Source organism: Trachurus japonicus, chromosome 17 (assembly GCF_045865225.1).
Source record: "Trachurus japonicus isolate A0001 chromosome 17, Traja_1.0".
Lineage (NCBI taxonomy): Eukaryota > Metazoa > Chordata > Actinopteri > Carangiformes > Carangidae > Trachurus > Trachurus japonicus.
Genome location: NC_140923.1, coordinates 35,021,067 through 35,044,476, shown reverse-complemented (window position 1 = coordinate 35,044,476; position 23,410 = coordinate 35,021,067). Strand labels below are relative to the sequence as shown.

General features: G+C 40.8%; 2 protein-coding genes across 6 annotated transcripts in view; one reads left to right on the top strand and one right to left on the bottom strand.

Annotated features, from left to right (window-relative positions):
* asic1c (acid-sensing (proton-gated) ion channel 1c) overlaps window positions 1-10,382 on the bottom strand; it is a 96,093-nt gene extending 85,711 nt beyond the window's left edge. For 3 of the 5 annotated variants that reach the window (XM_085805629.1, XM_085805631.1, XM_085805630.1), the window contains exon 1: window positions 8,812-10,325. In XM_085805629.1, coding sequence (XP_085661755.1) covers window positions 8,812-9,366 — 555 coding nt within the window. In that variant the 5' untranslated portion in view covers window positions 9,367-10,325. Of the gene's footprint in view, window positions 1-8,811 lie in introns of all 5 variants that reach the window. The other 2 variants (XM_085805634.1, XM_085805632.1) reach the window with 2 other exon arrangements.
* An 11,560-nt stretch (window positions 10,383-21,942) lies between these two features.
* On the top strand, window positions 21,943-22,462 carry h2bk1 (H2B.K variant histone 1). The gene is made up of 2 exons (XM_085804235.1): window positions 21,943-22,123; window positions 22,209-22,462. The coding sequence occupies exons 1-2, from the start codon at window positions 22,010-22,012 to the stop codon at window positions 22,443-22,445; spliced, it is 351 nt and encodes a 116-aa protein (XP_085660361.1). The 5' UTR covers window positions 21,943-22,009; the 3' UTR covers window positions 22,446-22,462.
* Window positions 22,463-23,410: the final 948 nt, after the last annotated feature.

Sequence of the window (23,410 nt, the reverse complement as noted above, 5' to 3'; positions counted from 1 at the left end):
CTAATTAGCTCAGTGCAATAGACAACAGTGTTTGGTTCCAGAAATTGTGGGTTCAAGCAAATGAACATTATAAGGTAATAACTGTCCTGTCTTCCTATTCTCCTATTTGTTGCTCAGAATTTGCCTAAACTTGCCAAAAATAGCCCGGACCCGACCCATCGCTGCGCAGCAGCTATAATTTTGATTAAAATCCCTCTGCGTTCCTTTCTCCTTCTTTGCTCTACTCTTTATAAAAGTCTAGCCATGAAACTCTGGGATAAGTGAACATTTTTCACTCACTGAAACATTGTCCACTCCCTAAGATGTGTCTTCCCATCAATTCAGCTGAATTTGCAGCTAATCACGTATTTGCACTGACCTTGTATGCAATCATGTTGCCACTAGAATTCTCTATTTTTCTCTGTCTGAACGCACAGTTAGGCAGCACATCTGAAGCATTACATAGCCAGTAATCACAAATCATACATTTTCTGCAAAGGGCCTTAAAACCTGTAAAGTGCACCATCTATACTCAGACCCACGTTTCAAAGAGTGAGCCATGTTTATTGCGCTGTTTCCAGTGTTTTAATGAGGATACATTTCTGACATCTGACAGATGCATAGAAGAATACCCAATAATAGACAAGAGATTTCCCATCAGTCACTTGTTGCCTGATACAAATCAATGAAAAATGTGAACTGATGCACTTTACTATAGTCTGCATATCAGAGACTGGGTCTCTCTGCGCCCCATTCCACTGCATGAGCTTCACTTTTAATAAATGTTTTCAGTATCTTAGTAAATATCTTCACATATCGATGGTGAGACTACAGTAATTACCACTGCTGTGATGATTGGCACAATATTAACTTTATCTTTACCACCCATTGTGATCTATGACCAAGGTCTGAAGCAAGCAAACTGAGCACAAAGAAATGAAAACAAATAATTCGTATCATTTTTTACTTAAGATCAAATAATAAAAGCTTTGTTTCCTCGATAATATTTACACAACCACAACAACCATTAGAGGGAAGTGCACAAGATTCTCATGAAGTAATCATAGCCAGATATATCACACTTCCTGTCAAGAATTGCTCCGTGTAATCTTGACATCTCCATAAACTAACTTTTTATTACTACAAGGCAACAACAGTCGCTATAGGAATATTCCAGGGGTAATACAGGAAACTTGCTGTTTGGTTGCAGCAGCAGTAATAACCAATACTGTTATCTGCTGATGTCACATGCGAGTGGTGGCATAAGGCAATCTCAGACAGAGATTAGGCTCATTTGAAACACCCTGACTGGAATGCAGACGGGAGTCGACAGCTCAGGTTGAAGGAAATGACAAAACTGCAGTCAAGTTGGACAGTTTCAGCCGACATGAGATGCCTGTCAAATATTTTTCTTATTGCAAAACAGTCAAAGCTGACATTGTTTATCTGGTTGTTTAAATAAATTGCAGATTCAAATACTGTGTGTAGTCTCCCTCTTTGTCTAGCTTGCTGAGCCTGAGCATGACAGGTATGTTAAAAGACAAAGTGTCATGTTCATATGAACTACAAATACTTACACCAATGCCCTCTAATTTCTTCTGAATGCTGTAGTTTTAACACTGACTTGTTACTTTCTTATTTAGTCTCAGACTTTAGTCAGTGACATCGTGGTGTCTACTATTTCACTTTTGTAATTGTGCATGTGTATAGCCTGCTAGTCGTGTTAAACCCATACTTAATGGCTGGGGAGGGGACCTATCCATAAGCCGCAGCTGGGTTACCGATTTGCACTACAGACATACAGTAGGCCTACTGTTTTTTACTAAACTGCACAATAACGTTAAAGGCAATTACCTATTTATAATTTTAACCACAGTAAGCTACTGTATACATTACTGTGCTGTATTGTGTACAGTATTTGTCTGCGCAGTATTAAACTTGCACGGTGCCTCTCGAAAAGCATTTGAAACAACTGTACTATGTTTGACACATTAAATAAAATTCAGTAAATGCTGAAGCTGTCCGTTTCGTTACATTTATCTAATTGGAAAAACTATACAAATGGCATTTAGATGATGTTCTGTATAAAAAATGAAGTGAAATAATTGTCAACCGCTCACATTGACTCTGGACCCATGACATCACTATAAGCGGTTTCCACACAGTACTGCCTGAAGGGAGGCACATGTATAAATGGCTAAAATCCATTTATATTGTACTACAACATACTTGTACCACCAAACTGTAAACATGATTGGCCACGGCTTTGCACTGAGATTGTGATTTGTATTAGAGGCTTAAATCCATCCTCGGTCCAGAGGCAGGTGGATATGCCACATACCTGAATATGCACCACTATATCCCCGTCTGCATGGATTTCAGGAGGTACTTCACTCAAACTTCACCAAATGAACACCGCTGAACTCCAGAGTAACCGTTTCAAATGTAATGACATCTTTTTTTGACTTACAGCTTGTCTCTTTCCATGGCATCATGCACCTATTTTAAGATGTAGTTTGATACTAGGGAGAGAAATAGCAGCAGAGAAAAATGAGCCCACTTCTATAACCACACAAACGCATACAAATATTCCCCCTTTTTGCATCTTTGTCATGCTCTATTCTACGTAATGAGGACCCCCCATGTTACGGGTAAGGAATTGGTGGTCAATAATAAGCAAGGCCGTGTTCGGACTACACTATTCTTTGGTCTTTCACAATGGTCACCATGTCAGATTAAACAATCACAGTGGCATAAATTCTTGCCGTGTCTTAGTTGGGAGACTGGCAACACTACAAGTATGACCCCGACCAATCATAATTCCCGACTGATCACCGCCCTGTGCGAGTTCATAGGCCATCAGGAAGGCTTAACAACAAACTGTCAATCATGCCTACTACAGCGCTGTGTGTGATAGAGGTCTTTTGCTCAGACATGAAAAAGAAAAGGAAGAAAAACGATCGTGGACCAGTTCCTGGGTCTGATGAAGAGGACAGTATGACTGTCTGTCCTTCACAGAGAACTTGAGGTGCGTTGATAAATGTGTAAGGTAAAATAGGATTTTTTTAATAGAAATAATGTTAGAATTGTTAATCTACAATTCTATCTTTGCTTGATTATAGCAATATTGTATTCATGCTTCTCCCACAATGATGAAACCTCTTGGCTAACAGTGTATCACACAACACTGTGCTTCATTACAGTGACACTTTTCTCACTCACTGTTGTGTCCGATATTAAAAAGGTGGGATGATCCTTACTGACAAACAGAAGGAAGCAGCATTGTGTATGTTGTTTATTTATAAGGAACTGCTGTTAAAAACTGCCTCGCTGCCTCTGCTCTCCGATTGCATTAAAATCCAGGACTTACAATGTCAGTCCACAGGACATTTTGACATTAGCTGTAGCTCGAGAAAAAATAGTTTCAGATACTATGCTGCATACAAATGGACTGAGCTCAAAAATATTGAATTACCCTCTTTTATTTCACTGGAACATTGTAAAAGGTTGTAGTACTTAATCTCACTTGCACATGCTTCTCTTGAAATGTGAAAATGTATAATGCATGCCTGTGTGTTTATTTTGATGTCTGTGAATTATATGCATCTATGTCTAGACTGTATAGGTTTACTTTTGAACACAAAGGGGGAAAAAAAAGAAAAGAAAAGAAGATGCCATATGAGGCTATATGATGAAATGAATGAGAAGAGGGTAACACCCAGTAATTGATTTAAATCTCTCCATCAGTCCAAAAGCAATATTGCTATTTTTGAAAATTATAGAGAATGGTCATGAATTTTATTTTCTATAAATGAACTGAGCTGTATCCATAGTAAACATTTAGGAGATATCTTACTTTCCAGTTACGACATACGCTACAATTTTATCCATCTCCCACAGCTACAAAGTTTATAAAGAGAACGCTACATCCTTCACACAACTCATCACCTCTTGAAACATTATTCACTGAAGCATCTTGAAGCGCTGAAGGTTTTTTTTTTTTGCCAGTTCTCAGTGTCACTTTCTTCCACTGTGTTCACATATCAACTCCTGTTGCCAAGCAGCTAGTACGACATTGTAGATACATGTTTTGTGTTTTTTCACGAAAACTGATCAGCTTAATGATACAGATTTAAGGACTTGATTGTGAGGATAGCTTTGTTTCACAGAGTCGTCAGCCTATCCAGCCATATCCACTAAACATAACAAAACAAAATGACTACAGGTTCTCACAGTGGCTGCTGGAACAGCCTGTGGATTTGGTGTTTTACTGCTGCAAATTCTATTTCATGGTAAGTAGCTTTGTGAAGTGTTGTTACATGCTCTCACTGAGTATCCCTGCAAGTGTACACAAGGCTCCATGTTTCACTGTCAGCTGCCAAGTTTCTGACTGCAGACATACCTCTGTGTGTCTGCCTGAGTGTATGTATATGTAAGAAGATATATAAACTAAAGTTTGAGCATTAGCATCACTGAGGTGATGAATGATGCAGGATTTTGGCAGCAAATACTAATAAAAGTCCTGATAACAGCACAAACTATAGACCTTTCAGACAACAAACACTGCAGGAGAAGCATGCTAATTTATAACTTCCACAAGTCAATATAATGGATGAAATGACTACTATGAAAAACTGGTCAGCTCTATGGAGCATTTATTAAGCCGCAATAAATGAATGAGTAATAGCAACTGGTGCTCAGTGGACCAGTGAACATGGCAGAGCATTTAGCTGTATAACCTAATAGCCAGAAACAAAAACACCAGCAATGCCAATGTTGCTATGGATACAAAAGACTCCAGGATTACACAATGTGTAGGGGGATGAAATGTAACCTAAGACTTAAGTTGAGACACCAATGTGACACAATTAAATAAATAAATACATGTAAATGTACAAATACATCTTATGGTTGACAGTACAATAAGATTGCATAATGTTTGAGTGCAAATAGGCCGATGCAAATGTGCAGCTATTTAGATCTCCGTATGACAAGTTAATATGTCTTCCAGGTCTGCTGGTGGATATTTATGAACCGATACAAGGATCCATTCATTTGGTTATCAAATAGTTTGGAACATAAATAAATAAAATAAATTTCATACGATTAATCATTATATGTATTATTAGCAGAATCTGCATCACCATCTGTTGATATTGTGATATTTTACTCTTCCAACTCAGCTGCAGCAGAGTTGTAAACAAAAGAACCTGCTTGACAAACAATGAAATTATGACTGTTGTAAAGTGACCTCAAGCATGTTTTACTGCACTATGTGCTCTATTTGTGCAAATCAACACACACACACACACACACACACCACTGCTGACATACAGTATCTCTGATAAGCTAACAATATCAGAGTCCGAGAAATATAGTGTCTAGCTCTAGCATCAATTGCTCTAGAGGGAAAATGAGCCTCCAAATGCTGAGGACCCTGGCCAAATCCCTTAAATCTCCAATGTGTCGATCCACAAGTCACAGTGTGTCAGTCAGGCTCATCTCAAAAGTAGCCATGTCTCACCCTCTTGGCACCTGCTGTCATCTAGATGATAAGATAAAAGACAACTCACATCTTAAAGACTGAGCTTCAGCAAAATGTGATGATGAATACTGATGTTACACGCTCCGTAAGAAATGGACAGAAACGCAGCCCAGGGAGACATTACATGACCTGTCAAGATTTAAGCATGGAGCACTACATCCAATCTGTGAGATTATGATAATCAACCTCTTGTTCACCGACTGCAGTCTATCATTGACTAAGGTGACATTTACATACAGTGTAGTCACAGGCTTGTCATGTGGCCTGCCAGAGCCAAAGCAAGTCAATATTATACATATTGATAAAGGTCATTTTGTTGTCAGGAGCAAAGCCATTTAAGAACATACACAACCTCAAATACTGCTGAAATCTCTAATCTGGTGAAATACAGTCAATTGAAAATCTGGTAAATTCGATTATGATCTTTGAATGGAGAAGTCCACAGCGGAGGTTTTAGTATTACAGGCAAGAAGCAGAAGATTTGAACTGTGGTTCACTTCAGACCGGAAGGGGGATTTTTGCACTTCACCAAAGGGACTATGTTAAATCTGTTTCATCATACTGAAAAAGAAGTGAACCGTGGAAGGATTTTAGGCGTAAGAATCAGGGATTTTACAGAGTAAACTCATAAAAGACCAGGATATCCTGAAAAAATAACAAATGCCCTGTTTACTGCTACTGACACAAGAACTGACAGGATGCTAGAGGGCTAACTTCTTTCATAGCATTCATGCTTTGACAAGTGGCTATTTTGAATATTAATTGACAAAATTTGACCAAAACTGGTCTTGCATGGGACACACAAAAAATAATCTCACTTTTTTCATGACACTGGGAACATTCACGATCATTACATGGAATTAAAATGGTTAATGGCATTGGAAATAGAAATTGGCATTCACCCTTTGCCCACCCATCCATTACAAAGCAAAACATGTTTAATGCTTTGTTTCTCAACTGCATCATAACCCAGACTTAATGGAATTCTTCCTTCATTTATTCAAGGTCAAAGCTCATCACTCCCACAGTCCTTTGCATTGTAAATCTTCCTCTCAACACGTCTGTGGGGGAAACTGAATAATTGAAAATTTCCTGTAGTCGTCTTCTAAATATCAGCGTACTGTCACTGAATAGTGATTCTGAGTTTGGAGAGGAAAACAAGAACATGAATTTGTAGATAAAGTCAACCAAATGCAGTCTGGTATATTAGGTACATGTCTTGGTTTCGTGTTTCCTGGTGAAGATCTCCAATAAACAGTAGCTGAGATGTTTTTCCCACTGAAGAAGGTTATGAACTCCGTTACTCTATTAGTGAGCAAGCCATAGAGATTGCAGTTAGCTGTGTGAGATTATTATCAGATACAGCACCAAACACTCAGCTAGATGGGTATGGTATACTGGCACTCATCCAAGCCCTGACAAACACATTTCTGCCCACTGAGAGCACAACGCAGTCTGGTGTGGTACTGCTCTAACCACTTCATCCAAACAACACACTACAATGATGGATGGGTATCAACAAGCCTGTTCGAGTGTGACGCCAGCAGTTCTTGAATAGGTGAAAGTTCACAGTGTGCTGGACAACTAAATTTTCCCAGTAAAAACAGGACAACTTGCAGCATAACCACATTTGCTGAATTTTCCTACTTGCTCATTTAACAGCACAAGCATTTTCAATCAAGCAATACAACGGCAATTTGCTTGAATGATTTGTTTCTCTCGAAACTCTTGAGTGCTGCCTGGAAACAAACATGTAAATGGAGATATTCCTAATTTACAATATTTGTGACAGAGATTGAAAAGAAATAAGACTTAAAAGCAACATTAAATTTGTGTTTTATCTCCTCCTACAGCTGAGAGGAACTTTGATCATCTGAAGATTATAGAGTAAGTAACTTAAAAAGTGGCCATCTGCAGGGGTTTATTTCAGGGTTGATTAAAGACACGATAGGACACAGACATAGCAAGAATAATAAACTGCTATAAAAGGCTGCATCTTTATTGTTTTTGTTAGCTTTTTTTGGGGGGGGGGGGGGGTTGGCCAAAGCACTGTATTCTTGTTTAAACAGAATAATTGACAACCCAGACAGAGATAAGGAGAGCTTTGCCTACGGCTTTTTGGTTGTTATTCACTCAGAATAGGGTAATGGTGATATAAACGGCTCAAAAATATTTCCTGCATTGAATAAAAGCAAAAGTGGAGAACACAGGGAAAAGCTTTGTAAAATAATTATGATACACAGTGAAAAAAAAACAGGAAAGCAGTAACATAATCACACTTTGTACTTGGCATTTTTCATTACGTTGATTTTAACTGTAGCACTAAAAGCCTCAGAACTCACACAGTTTTACTTCAAAAGGATCTGTTTCTAATCAGAAAATACACAAACTGACTGACCAACCTTTACATTCAGGGCTACCCATACTCACTGCCACTTTGTAAGAATATACAATTCTATCTCATAAAATTGAGTGCAATGCCGGTGCAGTAGTTGAATGAGTAAAGATCTTCATGAGAGTATAATGGGCCCACACCCTCTGATTGAAAAAATGTATTCCACTGATTCTCATCAACACATCACTACAACTGAGTAGACAGGTCTGTCTTACTGTGTATATTTAGATGACTTGGTTATGTATAGCAATCCATTTTCAAAGTCTTAACTAAACAGTTTAGTGAACTTCATTCATACTTCATAATACTTCATAAGAGATGAATTTGATTGGATGGATTGGCACAAGGGAGTACAGAATGAATCAAAGCACAATGTTTGCATGCTTGGTGATGAGCCAGTACCATAGCACCTTCTCCAAATTACTTAATACTGTCTTCAGTGACTAGTGTGAAGTATTTTTTGAAAGGTTAGCATAAACAAGAGAGTAGAGTAGTACAGGAGACAGCACAGTGACCCCGACCTCATAACAGAGCAAAAGGCTGTTAGGAAACTTTGATTTGAACTCTGGTCTTATTTAAGGACATCACAGAGTTTGTTTGTTTTTTGATTCGCAAACAACAAGCATACAACTACAGTTGCCTACGCAATGCAACGTCACCAAAAACAGCTCTTTGTAACTACTAACACTTAACCACAGCATTAACACTGTCTCTTACAGTGGCCAATGCATTAAAGCCTGACATTTGTCTCAAATATAGTGCTCAAGCAACATTAAAACTCAGTCTCAGCTTATTTGAACACAAAACAAGGAACTGGTAGATCTGGCAGGAAGCAAAACAGCTGGCGTACCATGCAGAATTGCAGCATGTAAAGATAAGAATAAATTCTTACTGTGGTGAAGTTCACAGGGTAGCAATCCTCTCCTCGAAAGGTGCACTGCAGTAGCATATCACTGATGTCATGACCTGTGCGGTTATAAAAATCAGTCATGTTGAACAGCTTGGGCTTGAAGTTCTGGAAATTTGCTTTATCCTTTAGGGCAGCCAGAACCTCCGGCTCAGCCAAGTGTGGGTTGGCTATTTGGTAGTTATTATTGAGGAGGGCCAGGAGTTCTCCCACATGATAGAGGTCATTTCTGGTGATTTTGGAGAAGCGAAACTCATTGAGGTTACAGAAGGTAACTGATGGGAAGGTGAGGTTTGTCGCCGCCACCTCGTCCAGTTTGGTGACGTGAGGATACTCCAGGTAATATGACACTCGATCCATGCAGACCAGCATCAGTAAGCCTAGAGAACCCAGGAATGAGAGAGTCCAAAGGAACCGACGGAATGTCATGTGCCCATAGGCGAATATGTGACTCATGCCATGTAGGGTGGATATGTTAGCAAAAGCTTGCAGGTTGGAGGGCCTGATGCTTTCAATGCTTTCCTCTGAGCTTCCTTTCATGGCTGTAGAGTGATGCTCAATACTGTCTACCCAAGAACTTGAGGTTAGAGACTTTGCTTAGCAACAGCAATAGCAGAATCCAACCGGCAGTGTGGGTTTGGCACACTGCTTCTTTATTCCCTCAAGAAGTGGTGATGGTCTCAATAAACAGCTACCTTAAAATGGTTGTCAGTCTTTGTAACAGTTTTCTTTTCATCACAATTCACTGTCCAGTGGTTGTCAGCTGTTCCTCTAGTCCCAGGTCCCCCCTTTTCTTTCAGGCTGCTATTTTATTATCTCCAAAGCTGTCCCTCTCACTCCCTGCTCAGCTGTCCTTTGTAGCGGCACCAAACACAATGACAGCTCCAGGAACACCCACTTCTACCAAAACGCAATGCCTCCTGATTCCTGAGTGGTGTGAAAAGGGACAAGAATACGAGGGACAAGAAAAGAGAGAAGAACAGAGAAAACAGCAGACGTAAGGATAGAGGCGAGAGATGAGGGGGAGACTGCAATGAAAAGGGCTAGCGTTGGGAGAGAGGTGCTAAGCCTAAGCAGTCAATGGGACCCTTCCTCCTCCAATCGGAGAGAATGCCTCTACATCGCTGTGATAATGGGATGCAATGGTTTTGTGAATGGAGGTAATAAAGAGAGAAATGGCTCACTGGTCCCTCGCTGCCACCTTCCTTTTTTCTCTCGTGTCTCTTTTGCTCTTCTCTTTTCTTCCAAAAATGAAAATGAGAGGGTCAGAGACCTCCGACCAACCCACCACTGTGCTTGACAACCGGCGTTCACGGCTTCCACGGGTCCCACTTCTTTATTTGCACAGATCCTCAGTTAATAGGGAAGACCACCTCTTGATGCTTTATGGTCACCCCCCACCAGTGCAACCACTAAAGCCGCTTCGAAAACCTCCAGCTTTAGTCCTGTTAACATACAGATTTATATTCTGCTGTGTGGAGCCTTTCACTCTCTTTTTCGCTTCCTCTCTCTCTCTCCCACCACTCCCCCATTTCTTGCTCTCGCTCTCTCTTTCAGTCTCCCTCTCTTTCCCTCTTCCTCTTTAGTAGTCAGGATCCATCCCACTGCTGAATGGCTGCTTTGCTTGTGTGTCTGTGCTCACAGGGGTAGTCTCTCAATCTGGACACCACCTTCACCAGTATTATGCTGCGAGCTGCTCCTACACTCTCTGTCATCAACATGTTTACTCGCAATCTCGCATAAAAGAATGCCACAGGTTGCATGTTTATCGCACTGACATGTAATGAAGTTAATATTTGAATCTTTTCATAACAATGCAAATTAGTGACAAATGCAAATAAATTACCCAAACCACATGGTTAGATCGATCCTTAATTATTATTCATCAAATTACACATCATCTGATTTTAGATATTTATGCTTTGTCCTTTCCTGTGACTGCAAAGGTAAATTATTTCAATTCTTTTGTAGTTTAGAGTGACAGACTAATCCCAAAGGCATTTCACAGTCTGGCTACAGCTGTGCAAGGCTATCGTGTGTGACGACATGAGTGGTTCAGTCTTACCCAGTAATGGAGTTGGTGATTTTATTGGGGTTAAAAGTTCACCACACCATTCTGAGAAACCTTTTCATTTCTCCCAGGACCAAACAAGATTATCACTCATTGGCTACCCGGGGATGTCTTATTATCATAACAATAGGTGAACAGATATGACCAAAGCCCTTGAGGATTAAATCAATATTCTGCCCTGGTAACCAAGCGCAGACAGCATAGCAACCGTTACCCACAACACTACAGAGGTATGCAACTGATAAAACCATGAAAACCATTTCATCCATGAACTTCTGAGAAACACAGTATCAACCATGCATTGTCACAGTCAAAATGCAATCTGAAAAGTGCTCACTGGAGGAAATGCAAAATGATACCTGAAGTGACTGTTTCGGTTTTGAATTCACCTATCACCTCTTTTTTCTGACAGGGAATGCTACCAGCTAGAATAGGTCAACCGAAAATAATGTCTGTACAAAGTACTGAAATTTTAAAATAATAAGACATTGGCCTTTTTTTCTTTGCTTCATCCATCAAAAGCAGTCCAAACTAAATTGAGTTACCTAATGACTAACAACATCATGACACTTTAAATATATCCTGCATGACTCTTAAGGCTTGTTCAGACTGCAGCCCAAATCTGATTGTTTTGCAAATCTGATCAGAATCTGATTTTACTGACTGACTGTTCACATTACATATTGCAAGTGATCAGATTCAATCTGCGCGTGTCCATATTGCCTGTGTCTTATCCACATTGATTTCTATGGTAACAGGCTACCCCCAGAAAACAAACAAACAAGCAAAACGGATGACAGTGAACTGTGCTTGTGTCTGTCCCAAATCATGTGGTGGAGCTGCAGCACATAGGCTGCTAATAAACAAAAAAAAGTCTGTTAAAGCTATGGTCTACTCTTTGAAAGACGATGAGAAAGATTTGAAACACACACACAGACACACACCCCTCCCCTCCAAGCTCGTATGTCCCTCCCCTCCGAGCCTCCTAACGACACACCCCCTTCAGCAGAGCAGAGCAACAAGCCTGCCAGCAGAAACCAAACACGGCGCCAGCTTTGAATGTAGAGTAACAATTCACAACAAGTCACAACTTCCACAATAAAAACCAAACATTACCTGTTCAACAAAAACTCAGCTGTATCCGCATCGCTACTCAGGCTCATATCATGGCGGAGCTTTCTCTCCATCGGTCAAACGATGACCCGATGTTTACTTTCGTTTTGTTGCATCTCCTCTTCCTCTCTGTCTTTTCAAGCTCCACTACGTAGTTTTTCGACCTTAAAATAATGTTTCTAAACTCACTGAAGTGGTAGAAAAATGGCTAATAGGATGAATGGTGCCGCCGCTGCAGCATGAATGGGGTCGTGTCGGTGAGACTGCTGCACACCGCAGCTCCGCTGAGCTCCAGAGCCCAAGTCTCACCTCCACACCAGTGCCCTGTGCTGGGCCGTGCAGCCAACCAGCCTCCCTCAAGCTCTGGAGCTTTACTCGGCACCGGTACTGACGGCGCCACCGGTAGTGGACAGGCCGACAGGACCAGTACTGTACCGGTAATGTCTGTGGTGACGGCAACTGGCACCGGTACCGGCAACGGGAGAGATATTGACCAATAGGAGCCATGCTCAGCTCATGCACATGGCTCCTATTGGTCAATTTCTCTGCAGGCCTGCAGCCGCGAGGGAGAATGGATTTTTTTCATTCCTTTTGCTCTTCACTTTGTGTAGGTTATACTATAGGGTCATAACCACCATCAAAATGACGTTAATACTGTAATAATGATCAATCTTTCAAATCGTAGACCATAGCTTTAATTGCAAAGATGTTACAGCAACCTGGTGGAACTACGTTCTGGGGACGTTTGACGATGCAATGTGGCACTCAAATTTCTGGATGCGAGAGCAGACATTCTGCATGATTTGTCATGTCAGTCGCTTAACATTATCAGCTCTGAAATGCCATCTGAGCAGTAGAGCCATTCACATTGAAACTGATCTGTACAAACCTGATCAGAATTGTATTTGAAACCACACTCCGGTATGTGGTTTGAATTAGATTTGTAAAAATCGGATCTCAAGTGTTTTTTACAGCAGCTTTTCTGGCAAAATTAGAAAACTAGATACAATCTGGATATGCTAAAAATCCAATTTGGAGAGGCAGTGTGAACAAGGCCTTAGTCAAAAAGCCTTTGAATCAATTAACATGTTTGAATTTACAAGTGGTTCATACTTCAGTCAAAGCTGGCTAATACCTTCAACACTTTAGAATGAACAAGATTCAGCTGCACTCCTTTGTATTTGCACTCATGACCGATAATGATTACTGTGCTGAAAAAACACTTAACAGTGATGGATGATGCTGTGCCCATTTAACATATGAGACCGTCACTGGGCTTTAATGTGTCCTCAATCACAAACACAAACAGGTAAAGCAGTGCCGTTACACATTAAAATAAACAAAAATATTTAATTAAGTTACTGCCAACAACAGAATTCAAGTCTGACACATTCTGTTCATTGGTGAGAAATAAAATATGACATATATAAATTAATGAGTATCAGGGAGCACTATATAAAATGCATAGTGTAGGGGGAAAATCAAGGTAACTGACTTTTCTTGTTTGCTGAAAAACACACAGTAGGCAAGACAGCAGCAGCAATCGTCATCTCCGGGGACTGAGTTTGTAGAATGTGGTGGTTGTATATAAATATTGTATATAGTTTATGAGACAATCGTCTTGTCTGAAAAAATGTGGCTAAATGTTCCCTTATTTTTACTGCTGGGAGAGGAGAGTTCGTCCCCGTTTAGATGTGTCTCATTCCATGACGAGGAGTTAATTCAACGATACCACGAGATAGGCATTTGATAAATTTTGCATTTGACATTCAAATTCTATATACAGCGACTGAACAGAAAATCTCTCCATGCTTTACATTTGGTAACCACTGTCCTGTGTAAAGATTAGGAAACTTAAATTCCAAATTCACACTAGCAGGCATGCCTGTTGTTGCAGATTGCAGGATGAAAGCAGTGGACTTTCAACAGTAATTGGCTTTCAAGTGGATGGTGGAATGCACGGCATAATGCAGAGAATATTAATAAGGAGGATAACATTTGAGGTGGTGCTGAGCACTGCACTCTCATTTTGGGGGGCCTTTGAATTTGACTTTTGGCTCTCAGCTAATGTTGTAAAAAATTCCAGACCAAAAAACAGATCTGGCTTTTAGATTAATCGTAATTTATTTCTGATGGGCACAATGTCTTGCAGCTTAACTAGTCTAGATATGCAATAGCATATGTATGAGCATGCAGACATGAATGCCACATAAAAAATAAAAATAACAATTAACAATTAAATAACAATTTGATACAACAAAATTTCTAGGATCTAGGACAGTGTTTTCCAACCTTGGGTCACGACCCCACGTGGGGTCACCTGGAATTTACAGTAAACAGGGTCGCCTGAACCGTCTAGTAATTGATTTTAAAAAATTACTGATAAAAATATTTTTTAAAGGTACAATATGTGAGAAATCTAAAGCAACTGGCTGTAAAACCATCCTAGTATGTCAGAGAGACTGAGGAATAATGTTCATATAACATACTGAACTCACCAACAACAATCCTACAGCCAAAATATTTGCATTAAAAAAATTTTTTTGCAGACCGCAAATCATGTTTATGTTTTGAATTTCTATGGTTGGCATGTGTCGCCACCCAGCACTTTCTCCCAGTCACAGCATCAGTGGCATTTCAGCCTCCGGGTTGCCAGTTAGCTTCCACTGAGCTGCAAATATGGCTGAAAGATAAAACGAGATCGTGAAAAAAAGATTGTGTTCTATTATCGATTATTATGGTCATATTTCCTTGATACCGCACGGTAGAAATAAGCGGCTTGTCGCTCTGCCGTTTGATACACAGCTTGCTGTTGTGAGCATATAGCCTGGTTAGTTTGAGCTGCTGCTAACGCTAAAGCTAAAGGGAAGAATTACAAAGTGAAAGTTAGAAAAGAGGGAGGAAATGTGGCGAAATGGAGCCAATGGTAAATGAAGTGATGGTGAACGTGTGGAGCCAGCGGTTCATGAGAGGAGTCCGGCCCGGCCAGTACTCCTGGCCCCGGTCGTCATGTTTTATGATCCGACGTCAGAAAGTGGAGGAGAAACGGAGTGGCTCGCGTCGTTTATTCTGCGGTAAGACGTCTCATATGTTGGCTCATCTACGGTGTGAAGAACATGCACTAAGGCTCCGGTAGATGCGGGGTTACTGTCTGTGTCAGTGCGTGTCAGTGCTGCACACACAGACACAGCGTCGGAGCGGTAATGTAACAATAACTTGCAGATCACCTGAGTGACGTGAACTCCGCTCGTAGTTACTGTGAGTCAGAGCAATAAAACAGTGAGGTTGTTGATGAATATTTAGCTTTTTATTCTGCTTTGAGACATCGAGACTGACTGTGAGTGAGCAGAGCGGAGGTTAGCGCGTCGCTGTCTGGCAACCTCGAGTCTGGTGGGTAGGGGAGGGGGGACAACGCGCTGCTGTGTTTTGAATTTGACTGCAGCAACAATTTTGGCCACATTCTTACATATTGTACCTTTAAACAATTATTATTCTTTTTAAAATTATGATTAAAAACACCACGCAATCTTAAAGACCCACTCCCGTGAAAATAGTGTTTTCTGAGCTTTTCACATGTTCCTGTGGCATTTTTCTTGTGTTAGAGCACTTATCAGCAGAGAAGGAAGTGCAAAATTGCATTTCAGAGTTTTTCTGCCTTCAAACTGCTGTGAACCCATGGCAGACGCGAACTGGCAGTTTCAGGAAGACTGGAGTTGAGGGTGTCACAGCTCCAGGGGAGGGCACTAGTGCTACAAGCTCCCGCCCCGCTCTGCATCTGGCTCAGAGGTGAAAGCCTTCACAGCTCGGTGTAGCTGTCTAGGTATAATAGGTATAGCTCACCTGGTAGAGCAGCTTGCACCATGAGCAAGGACTATGTTCCAGTCTGGGATCGAATCCCAGTGTGGAGTTTTACGCTAAACGCGCTGAATCTGTAATTGTACAATGTCCAGCTGTCAGCAAGCGGGGGGGTGGGGTGCGAGGAGGTGACTGGGCGGGTGCAGAGCAGCGCAGTCTCCGCCCACCCCCCAGAGGTACATTGCTAATGTGCATGGCTAATGAGCTGGTTTTAAAATGGCCGAAAAGGGTCGCGGGAGTGGGACTTTAAACAACTGTATTCTCACTTTCTCAAATGTAAATTGAGTTCAAATAAAATGCAGCATATAAAAATATCTGAGCTAGTGCATCTTGATTGACGGCCACAATCACGTGACTGCACAAGTGACTCACTGTGGGCTGTCTAGTCGGACTTCTGTCCTTGTCCCAGTTTACATGCAACAGAGAAAATTGAATAACGGACGGTGTCTGCCTCCTCAGGCGGCGATATGCATTGTTTCAGTAGGTTAATACGCCCCCCTGTCCTGTTGACTTTTCTGTCACAGAGTAAAAAACTGAATATAAACAACCATGAGCATAATAAATTCTCTACTACAGTCCCCAACCAAACTACCTTTGTCAACACCAAAACCAGACCAGAACTCTGCTTCCAGGATGCAGTAGGGGGAAAGTAGCCTAAGTATTTGCAATACAGTATAACAAACATGATCAAAAACAAATTCTAGAAAAAAAATAATTCTCTGGGGTCGCCAGAAATTTGTCATGTCAAAAAGGGGTTATGACACGAGCCAAAAAAGGTTGGGAACCACTGATCTAGGAGAAGGTTCTGCATGTTAAAATGAAGCTAAGCTAAAGTTCAGACAGGAAGATCTCTTTAAAGGGGAACTATGCAAGTCTGCTCGCTTTTCCGCTGTTCTGGTTATGCTACTCTCAGCCATGTGCATTTGTTTACAACGAAGCCAGCGAAAAATCAATAAATTGAAACATTACATAACATAAACGATGTTACGGCGCGTGTGTTTGTGTTGTCTTAACCATCATAAACAAAAGATTAGGGGTTACAGAGCGCGTTTGTGAGAACGAGTAACTTACACTGATGTTGCAAGGTTGGACGATGTTGCAGCCGTGAGACGTAGCATAGCCACGGGAGAAATCCTGCTTAGTTCCTCTTTAAGCACGCCTCAAAGCCCTTTCCCTGTTTTCCCGCTATTTTTTCCCTCCACCCTTATTCTCATAATTCAACCACAGTCTGCCATCCTCTTTCTCTTCTACCAATCAGTCATTAGCGTCAAATTTAAAAGTACTCTCTCTGCTGTCATCCAGCCGTCATTTCAGAAAAACTCTCAGCCCACCTCTCACCCCTGCACCACCTCTATCAAGATACAGACTGTCTTAATCTGGATCTTCAACCGAGAAGTTCCCTCATCAGGCGACTGATGGGGGGGGGGGGGGGGGGATATAACTTCTTCAGATGCAAGCTTCTCATCCCCAGATCAGCTGGCCTCCACCCCGTGGTCTAAGCACCAAAGTTTATTTTGTGCACAATAAATGTAATTTCATCTTCATCTTCAAACCTGGCTCTCTTGTCATAAATAGTCTGTCCTGATTGAACTACATTAGTTCTGGCAGAAATGAACAAATGTGACAAAAAAGTGGCGGCCGTAACGTCTGACCGAACGAAGCTTCGATTTTTTTGGGTCAGCCTTAAAAAATATGTCACAAATTATTCAAAGAGTTGAAGCTAACTTAACAAGTCATCTGAATCTAGTGACAACAGAAAATCAACACTGTTGCCACTCTCACCATGTGATGGTAAAGGATGCTGGGTATTAAGTAATGCACTGTAATTGCTAGAGAAATTTCCTATGACAAGCACACCGCCCATGTATGATATAGAGCTAAAAAGGAGCAATTACAGTGAGTCATTCTTTGTGATGCCCAAGTTATGCAGAGTTGGCAAGCACCTCACAGGACAGATTATCCTGCTAAGAACTGAACCCGGCAGTAAAGCAGTCGACATTTAAAAGCACATACATCATGAAGTTAAGGGAGAGACAGCAGAGACACAACATAGACGCACAGAGTTGAGCGTTGCCACTATGAAGGAGCAATACAACCTGAGGTACAGATGTGATTCAACTGTCCTGGTGTCCAAGCTCTTTCACCAGCTTGCACAAGCACATTTGTAGGGCTGCAACTAACAATTATTTTCATTATCAATTAATCTGTCGATTATTTTAACAATTAATCGATTAGTTGTTTGGTCAATAAAATGTTAAAAAATGTTGAAAAATGTCAATCAGTGTTTCCCAAACCACGAGAAAACGTCTTCAAATGTCGAGAGATACCCAGTTTATTGTCATAAAGGAACAAATAAACCAGAAATATTCACATTTAAGAAGCTGAAATTAGATTTGGACTTTTTTTCTTTAAAAAAAAAACTACCCAAACCGGTTATTTGATTATCAAAATAGTTGACGGTTAATTTAATAATTGATTATTGTGCAATTAATTGTTGCAGCTCTACACATTTGCAACGGTACCCTTTTTTATAATTAGTAGGAGATGTTTGAATACATACAAAACAGAAATACAAAACAACTATTTTGTTCACAGAGGTAGTTAACCCATAGGTCAGCCAGTGTTCCTGTTTATTTTTCATCTATGTTGTTATCAGACTTTTCTGTGGAGAGCAACAAATTTATATTTTTTCCTTAAAGGGATAGTTCAACATTTTGGCAAATTGGCCCATTGCTATAATCGCTATAGTCATAGCAGTAGGTTCGTTACCTTTAATTGTCGGTGTAAGCTATTTTTAGTACAGCGGAGCGCAGCAGCAGGCTGCTCAGGGCTATGCTATGGAGGCTAAGGGAATTTCTTGGTTTTCCTCATCAAACTCATCAAATACACAATCCAACAACTCCAAAAGGCTGTCGTGGACAAGTTGTGAGCTGCACAATCACCACGCTACGAGATAATAACGGAACGTTACGAGACGGAGCTGTTTTAGAGGTAAATTCATGCAAAACCGCTGATGCGTGTTGCGTTCAGGGACAGTTTTTGAGCAAGCAGACTCTGTATTTACCCTGTATTTACCCTGTATTTACCTCGAAAACGGCTCCGTTTCGTAACGTTCCATTATTATCTCATAGCGTGGTGAATGTGCAGGTCACAACTTGTCCACGAAAGCGTTTTGGAGTTTTTGGATTTTGTATTTGATGAGTTTGATGAGGGAAACCAAGAAATTCCTTTAGTCTCCATAGCACAGCCCTGAGCAGCCTGCCGCTCCGCTCCTCCGTTCTAAAAATAGCTTACACCGACAAATAAAAGGTAACGAACCTACTGCTATGACTATAGCGATTATGGCAATGGGCCAATTTGCCAAAATGTTGAACTATCCCTTTAAGGTTTTCAACTGCTCAAATCACAACTAAGCCACTACTCCATTTTCTAGAGTGTGCGCATGTTTTTTAAAAACCCCAAACTGGAATATCTGTCTACAAGACTGGCACAATTTGTGCATTTAGCAACTACAGAATAATCACTGCAGGTACGAAGCTCAGCTTTGTTCTATTAATCTTCAAATCCTTCAGAAATAAAACAATAAACACGCCTCATAGCCTTAAACAATATGTTGATATGAAAGGCTGTGATAAACAGAACAGCCAACAATTTTCTTCTTCTGTGACTGGCAAGCAAATGTAGAGAGGTAGCAGATGTGCACACACACTCACCTTTTTTGCCATCTTCTCTTCAGATGAAACAGCCAAACAGAAGAAATCTGCCAGACAACAGAGAAAAAGATGGCCCTCAAAATACAGTCAACCAATGCCTTCTATTCAGTGTGTGGCAATAGCTGCAAACGACCTTGCATAAATGCTCAATATCGGCTGTGCACTTACAGAGAAGAAAATTGAGAGGGGAACAAAAAGCCTGAGACCCTGAACACACAAATGACTGTGATCTATGAGGAGATTTAGCCCCCAAATACTCACTCAAATGGCAACTGATCAACACAAATCTGTGATTTTCTTTAGTAAATCCAGGAGCATATGAGAGGGTCTGTGAAGTGTTAAAGCCCAAGTCTGAGAAGTAAAACCTCAAAACAAATAATACTGATGTGTTTCCTATTGTGTGCATTTATGTTTGTTTTGCACTGCATGACAGACAGGAAGGCGTGTCCTTACACCTTGCTTCATAAGAGTGAAAACACCTTTTAAAACATATAAGCTTTTCAATAAGAAACCCAGTAACACTTTAACCAAAAATGGTAGAAAGATGGTAGAAGGAGCTACTGTAGGACCATCGCACATCAGACGGATAGATGGGAGGCTGTGGCTCAGGCGGTAGAGCGGGTCGTTCACTAACCGGAAGGTCAGCGGTTCGATTCCCGGCTCCCCCTGTCTGCATGTCGAAGTGTCCTTGGGCAAGACACTGAACCCACACCTGCCCTGTGTGAATGTGTGTGAATGATTATCTTCCAAAGCCTGTCTGCGAGCAGTGCTGTATGAATGTGTGTGAAAGGGTGAATGCGACCATTACAGTGTAAAGCGCTTTGAGTGGTCCGAGTGACTAGAAAAGCGCTATATAAGTGCAAGTCCATTTACCATATATCAGTTGTATTATTGGTTATATTTTCACAGTTTGTATCAGGGTATATTTTATTGATAATGTTTAACTTAAAAACAGAAAAATGCAGTTACATAGTGGGTGTTGGGAATAAACATAGAAAGGATTCTTTAAGATAAAACACTAACTGTGGACAAAAGCAGGAGCTGCTTGCATGTTTTATAATCAAAGCTGTTTCGAGTTACTCCTTTAATGTGCCATTATACTAAGAGACTACAACATTAACTCTCTATGGGCTAATTTAGATGTTAAACTTTTCAACCCAAATAAAACAAAAAGACCGGTCTGGTAGAGAGAGAGAAAGAGAAAAAAGAATATCCAGCGCTGGAGCAGAAATTGTTTTATCTCAATTGTAAGCATGACAATCTTAAATCAGACAGGATGTTTCCAAGGTCAAACACATGATGTAAGCACACCACTATCATACAAAGAGCCACATTACCACAGTCAGACACCAGCAATGCCTAAAGGACTCTGTGGAGCAGATCAAGAGGGCAGATGAAGCCACTAGGAGGCCTCAGAGCAAAACCTACTTTGTGCTCATCTCTACACCCAGCTAACACCACAGACGTGGTAGCTGATGAAGCTATTGTAAATTGCAAATATAGTCTGTGAATTTTTCATGTGCTGAGGATATGCTGAGAGTGAGCCTTTATCATATTTTACAAAGGGAGCAGTCATTATCACCATGCTGAAACATTACTTGTCCTTGTCCAATTACTTCCATATAGGAGTAAATTTAGCTACAAAAGAGTTAATTCACACGATTAAAATACGGTAATAGGGAATTAACACAGTGTCGTTCTGTATTAGAAAGCTTCTATACCTCAATTGTGCAAATTCCCAGACATATCTGCATTTCGTCAGATTGTCATATACCAAATCAGACTAAATTAATCTGGGGCTTTTGGGACTGGGGCTCTGGTGCAAGTGCCTACTTTAATCCAGCCCCATACTCATAATACCATACATTTTTAATAAGTGTACCCTCAATGTACATAAATCTATCTGAAAACAGCACAGGCCCATGCCTTACCTAAACACTGACTGTGACTATACAAATGTGGCCTCCAGGTGTTTACTGGTAAATGTTATGATATTTAAATGTATCCCTGAGATGTAAGTCAAAGATATTTTGTGACAAGCTACACAGAAGATATGCAGTGGATTATAGTGAAGCCTACAGTGGGTATACAACCCCACTTTTAAAGCCTTTAAATCTGGTACAAGTGTGCCTCCCAGTGGACGTCATCGTCACCTACAACGGCACAATTTTCTAAAGTTACCTCCAATTACCTTATAAGTGTTATACAGGAGTGCAACAACACCCAGTTAAATAAAACTCACACGGTTAAATGGAGCTGAATTAATGCTCATATTCCTGTCGTGAGGCACAGGTCCAAACACACGGCAGGTGAACTAAATAAGGCGCTAATTAACGCCGCTACATGAACAGCTGCTCATGGAATAATCATTCCGAAGCGACTCGTTAGCTGCTTCACACATTTGATATCATCACGTTACACCGTTGCCAAAATGTCTAACGATGTATCCAAAAAGAAGGGAAAAGGTTCGAGTGAGAAAAAGGCGAAAAGAAAAACCAAACGAAGAGAAACGTACGCCATGTACATCTATAAAGTTTTGAAACAGGTGGATGAAGAGAGAGAAAACTACGCTGAGCTTCGGTTTTACTAACGTGACATGAGCTAATTACCCCCTTTTTCTGTTTTCACAGGTTCATCCGGACACGGGGATTTCCAGCAGGGCAATGAGCGTCATGAACTCCTTCGTGAATGACCTGTTTGAGAGGATTGCCACGGAGGCGTCCCGGCTGGCTCAGTACAATAAGCGCTCCACCATCACCAGCAGGGAGGTGCAAACCGCGGTGAGGCTGCTGCTGCCCGGGGAGCTGGCGAAGCACGCCGTGTCTGAAGGCACCAAGGCTGTCACCAAGTACACCAGCTCCAAATGAGGGGGGAGAAAAAAAAAGGGGCGGGGGGGGCACAAAGCTATCACAAAAAGGGCTTTCAACCACGTGTATCAATTTCTTTGTGAGCTGGGTGATTTCAATAAACGCACAAAAGCTGTTTTTCCTCTTTATTCTTAAGTCATATTTCATGTAGAGAAGGGAAAAGCAGTAAAACGCCAGCATTAGCCACTAGATGGCGTAACTCTGTTACATTACATTGATGTCAACAAAAGCTCATTGCACAAGATGATATTGGCACAGAGAGCTATCAGCTGCAGATATAACACCAGTTTGGTGTTCAAATTAACCACACAAAGCTAAAATAATCCACATGCACAGGGCCAGGTAGCCTATGACTTTCACACCTGTATTCATGCAGTTTTTGCAAAAAATCTGTTATAAAAACTAATTGTTTAAAATGTAGCTACTTATTGTTTTTTTTAACTCAGCAGCAGGAATTAATGTTAAAACATGATCACAACAGCTGCAGCTCAATAGTCACATATTCTATAGCCTAGTGGATACTGATGAGTTAATCATCCAAAATATTAAAGGTAAAAAATAAAAATAAAAAATTACTCATGTCAGAGGCTCGTCTTATTATGCCGTTTGCCAAAGGACAGAGCTCACATGTTTCTTCAGCCATCAGGCTTTTTTATTCTTCTGCAAATGGTAATGAGCTGACAGACATATTAATTTGGGGATGAATAAATGAATGGGGTTGCAATGAGAGCATATATTGTAACAGCTCTGACAGGTGTGGATTTAACCAGGTGACTGTGTTGTTGTCAGTGTAACAGTTAGGAAAGAAAACTCAATGCTTCAGTACATTATCTTCTGAATAAAAGGCTACTCATTTGAAATGACTCACAAACCAGGTGACGTAAAAAGTGTTCAAATCTACAGCATACTACTGATTGACTGGCAAGTATGCTATCTTTGCTGTAGCTGCTAGGCATGAAGCTTAC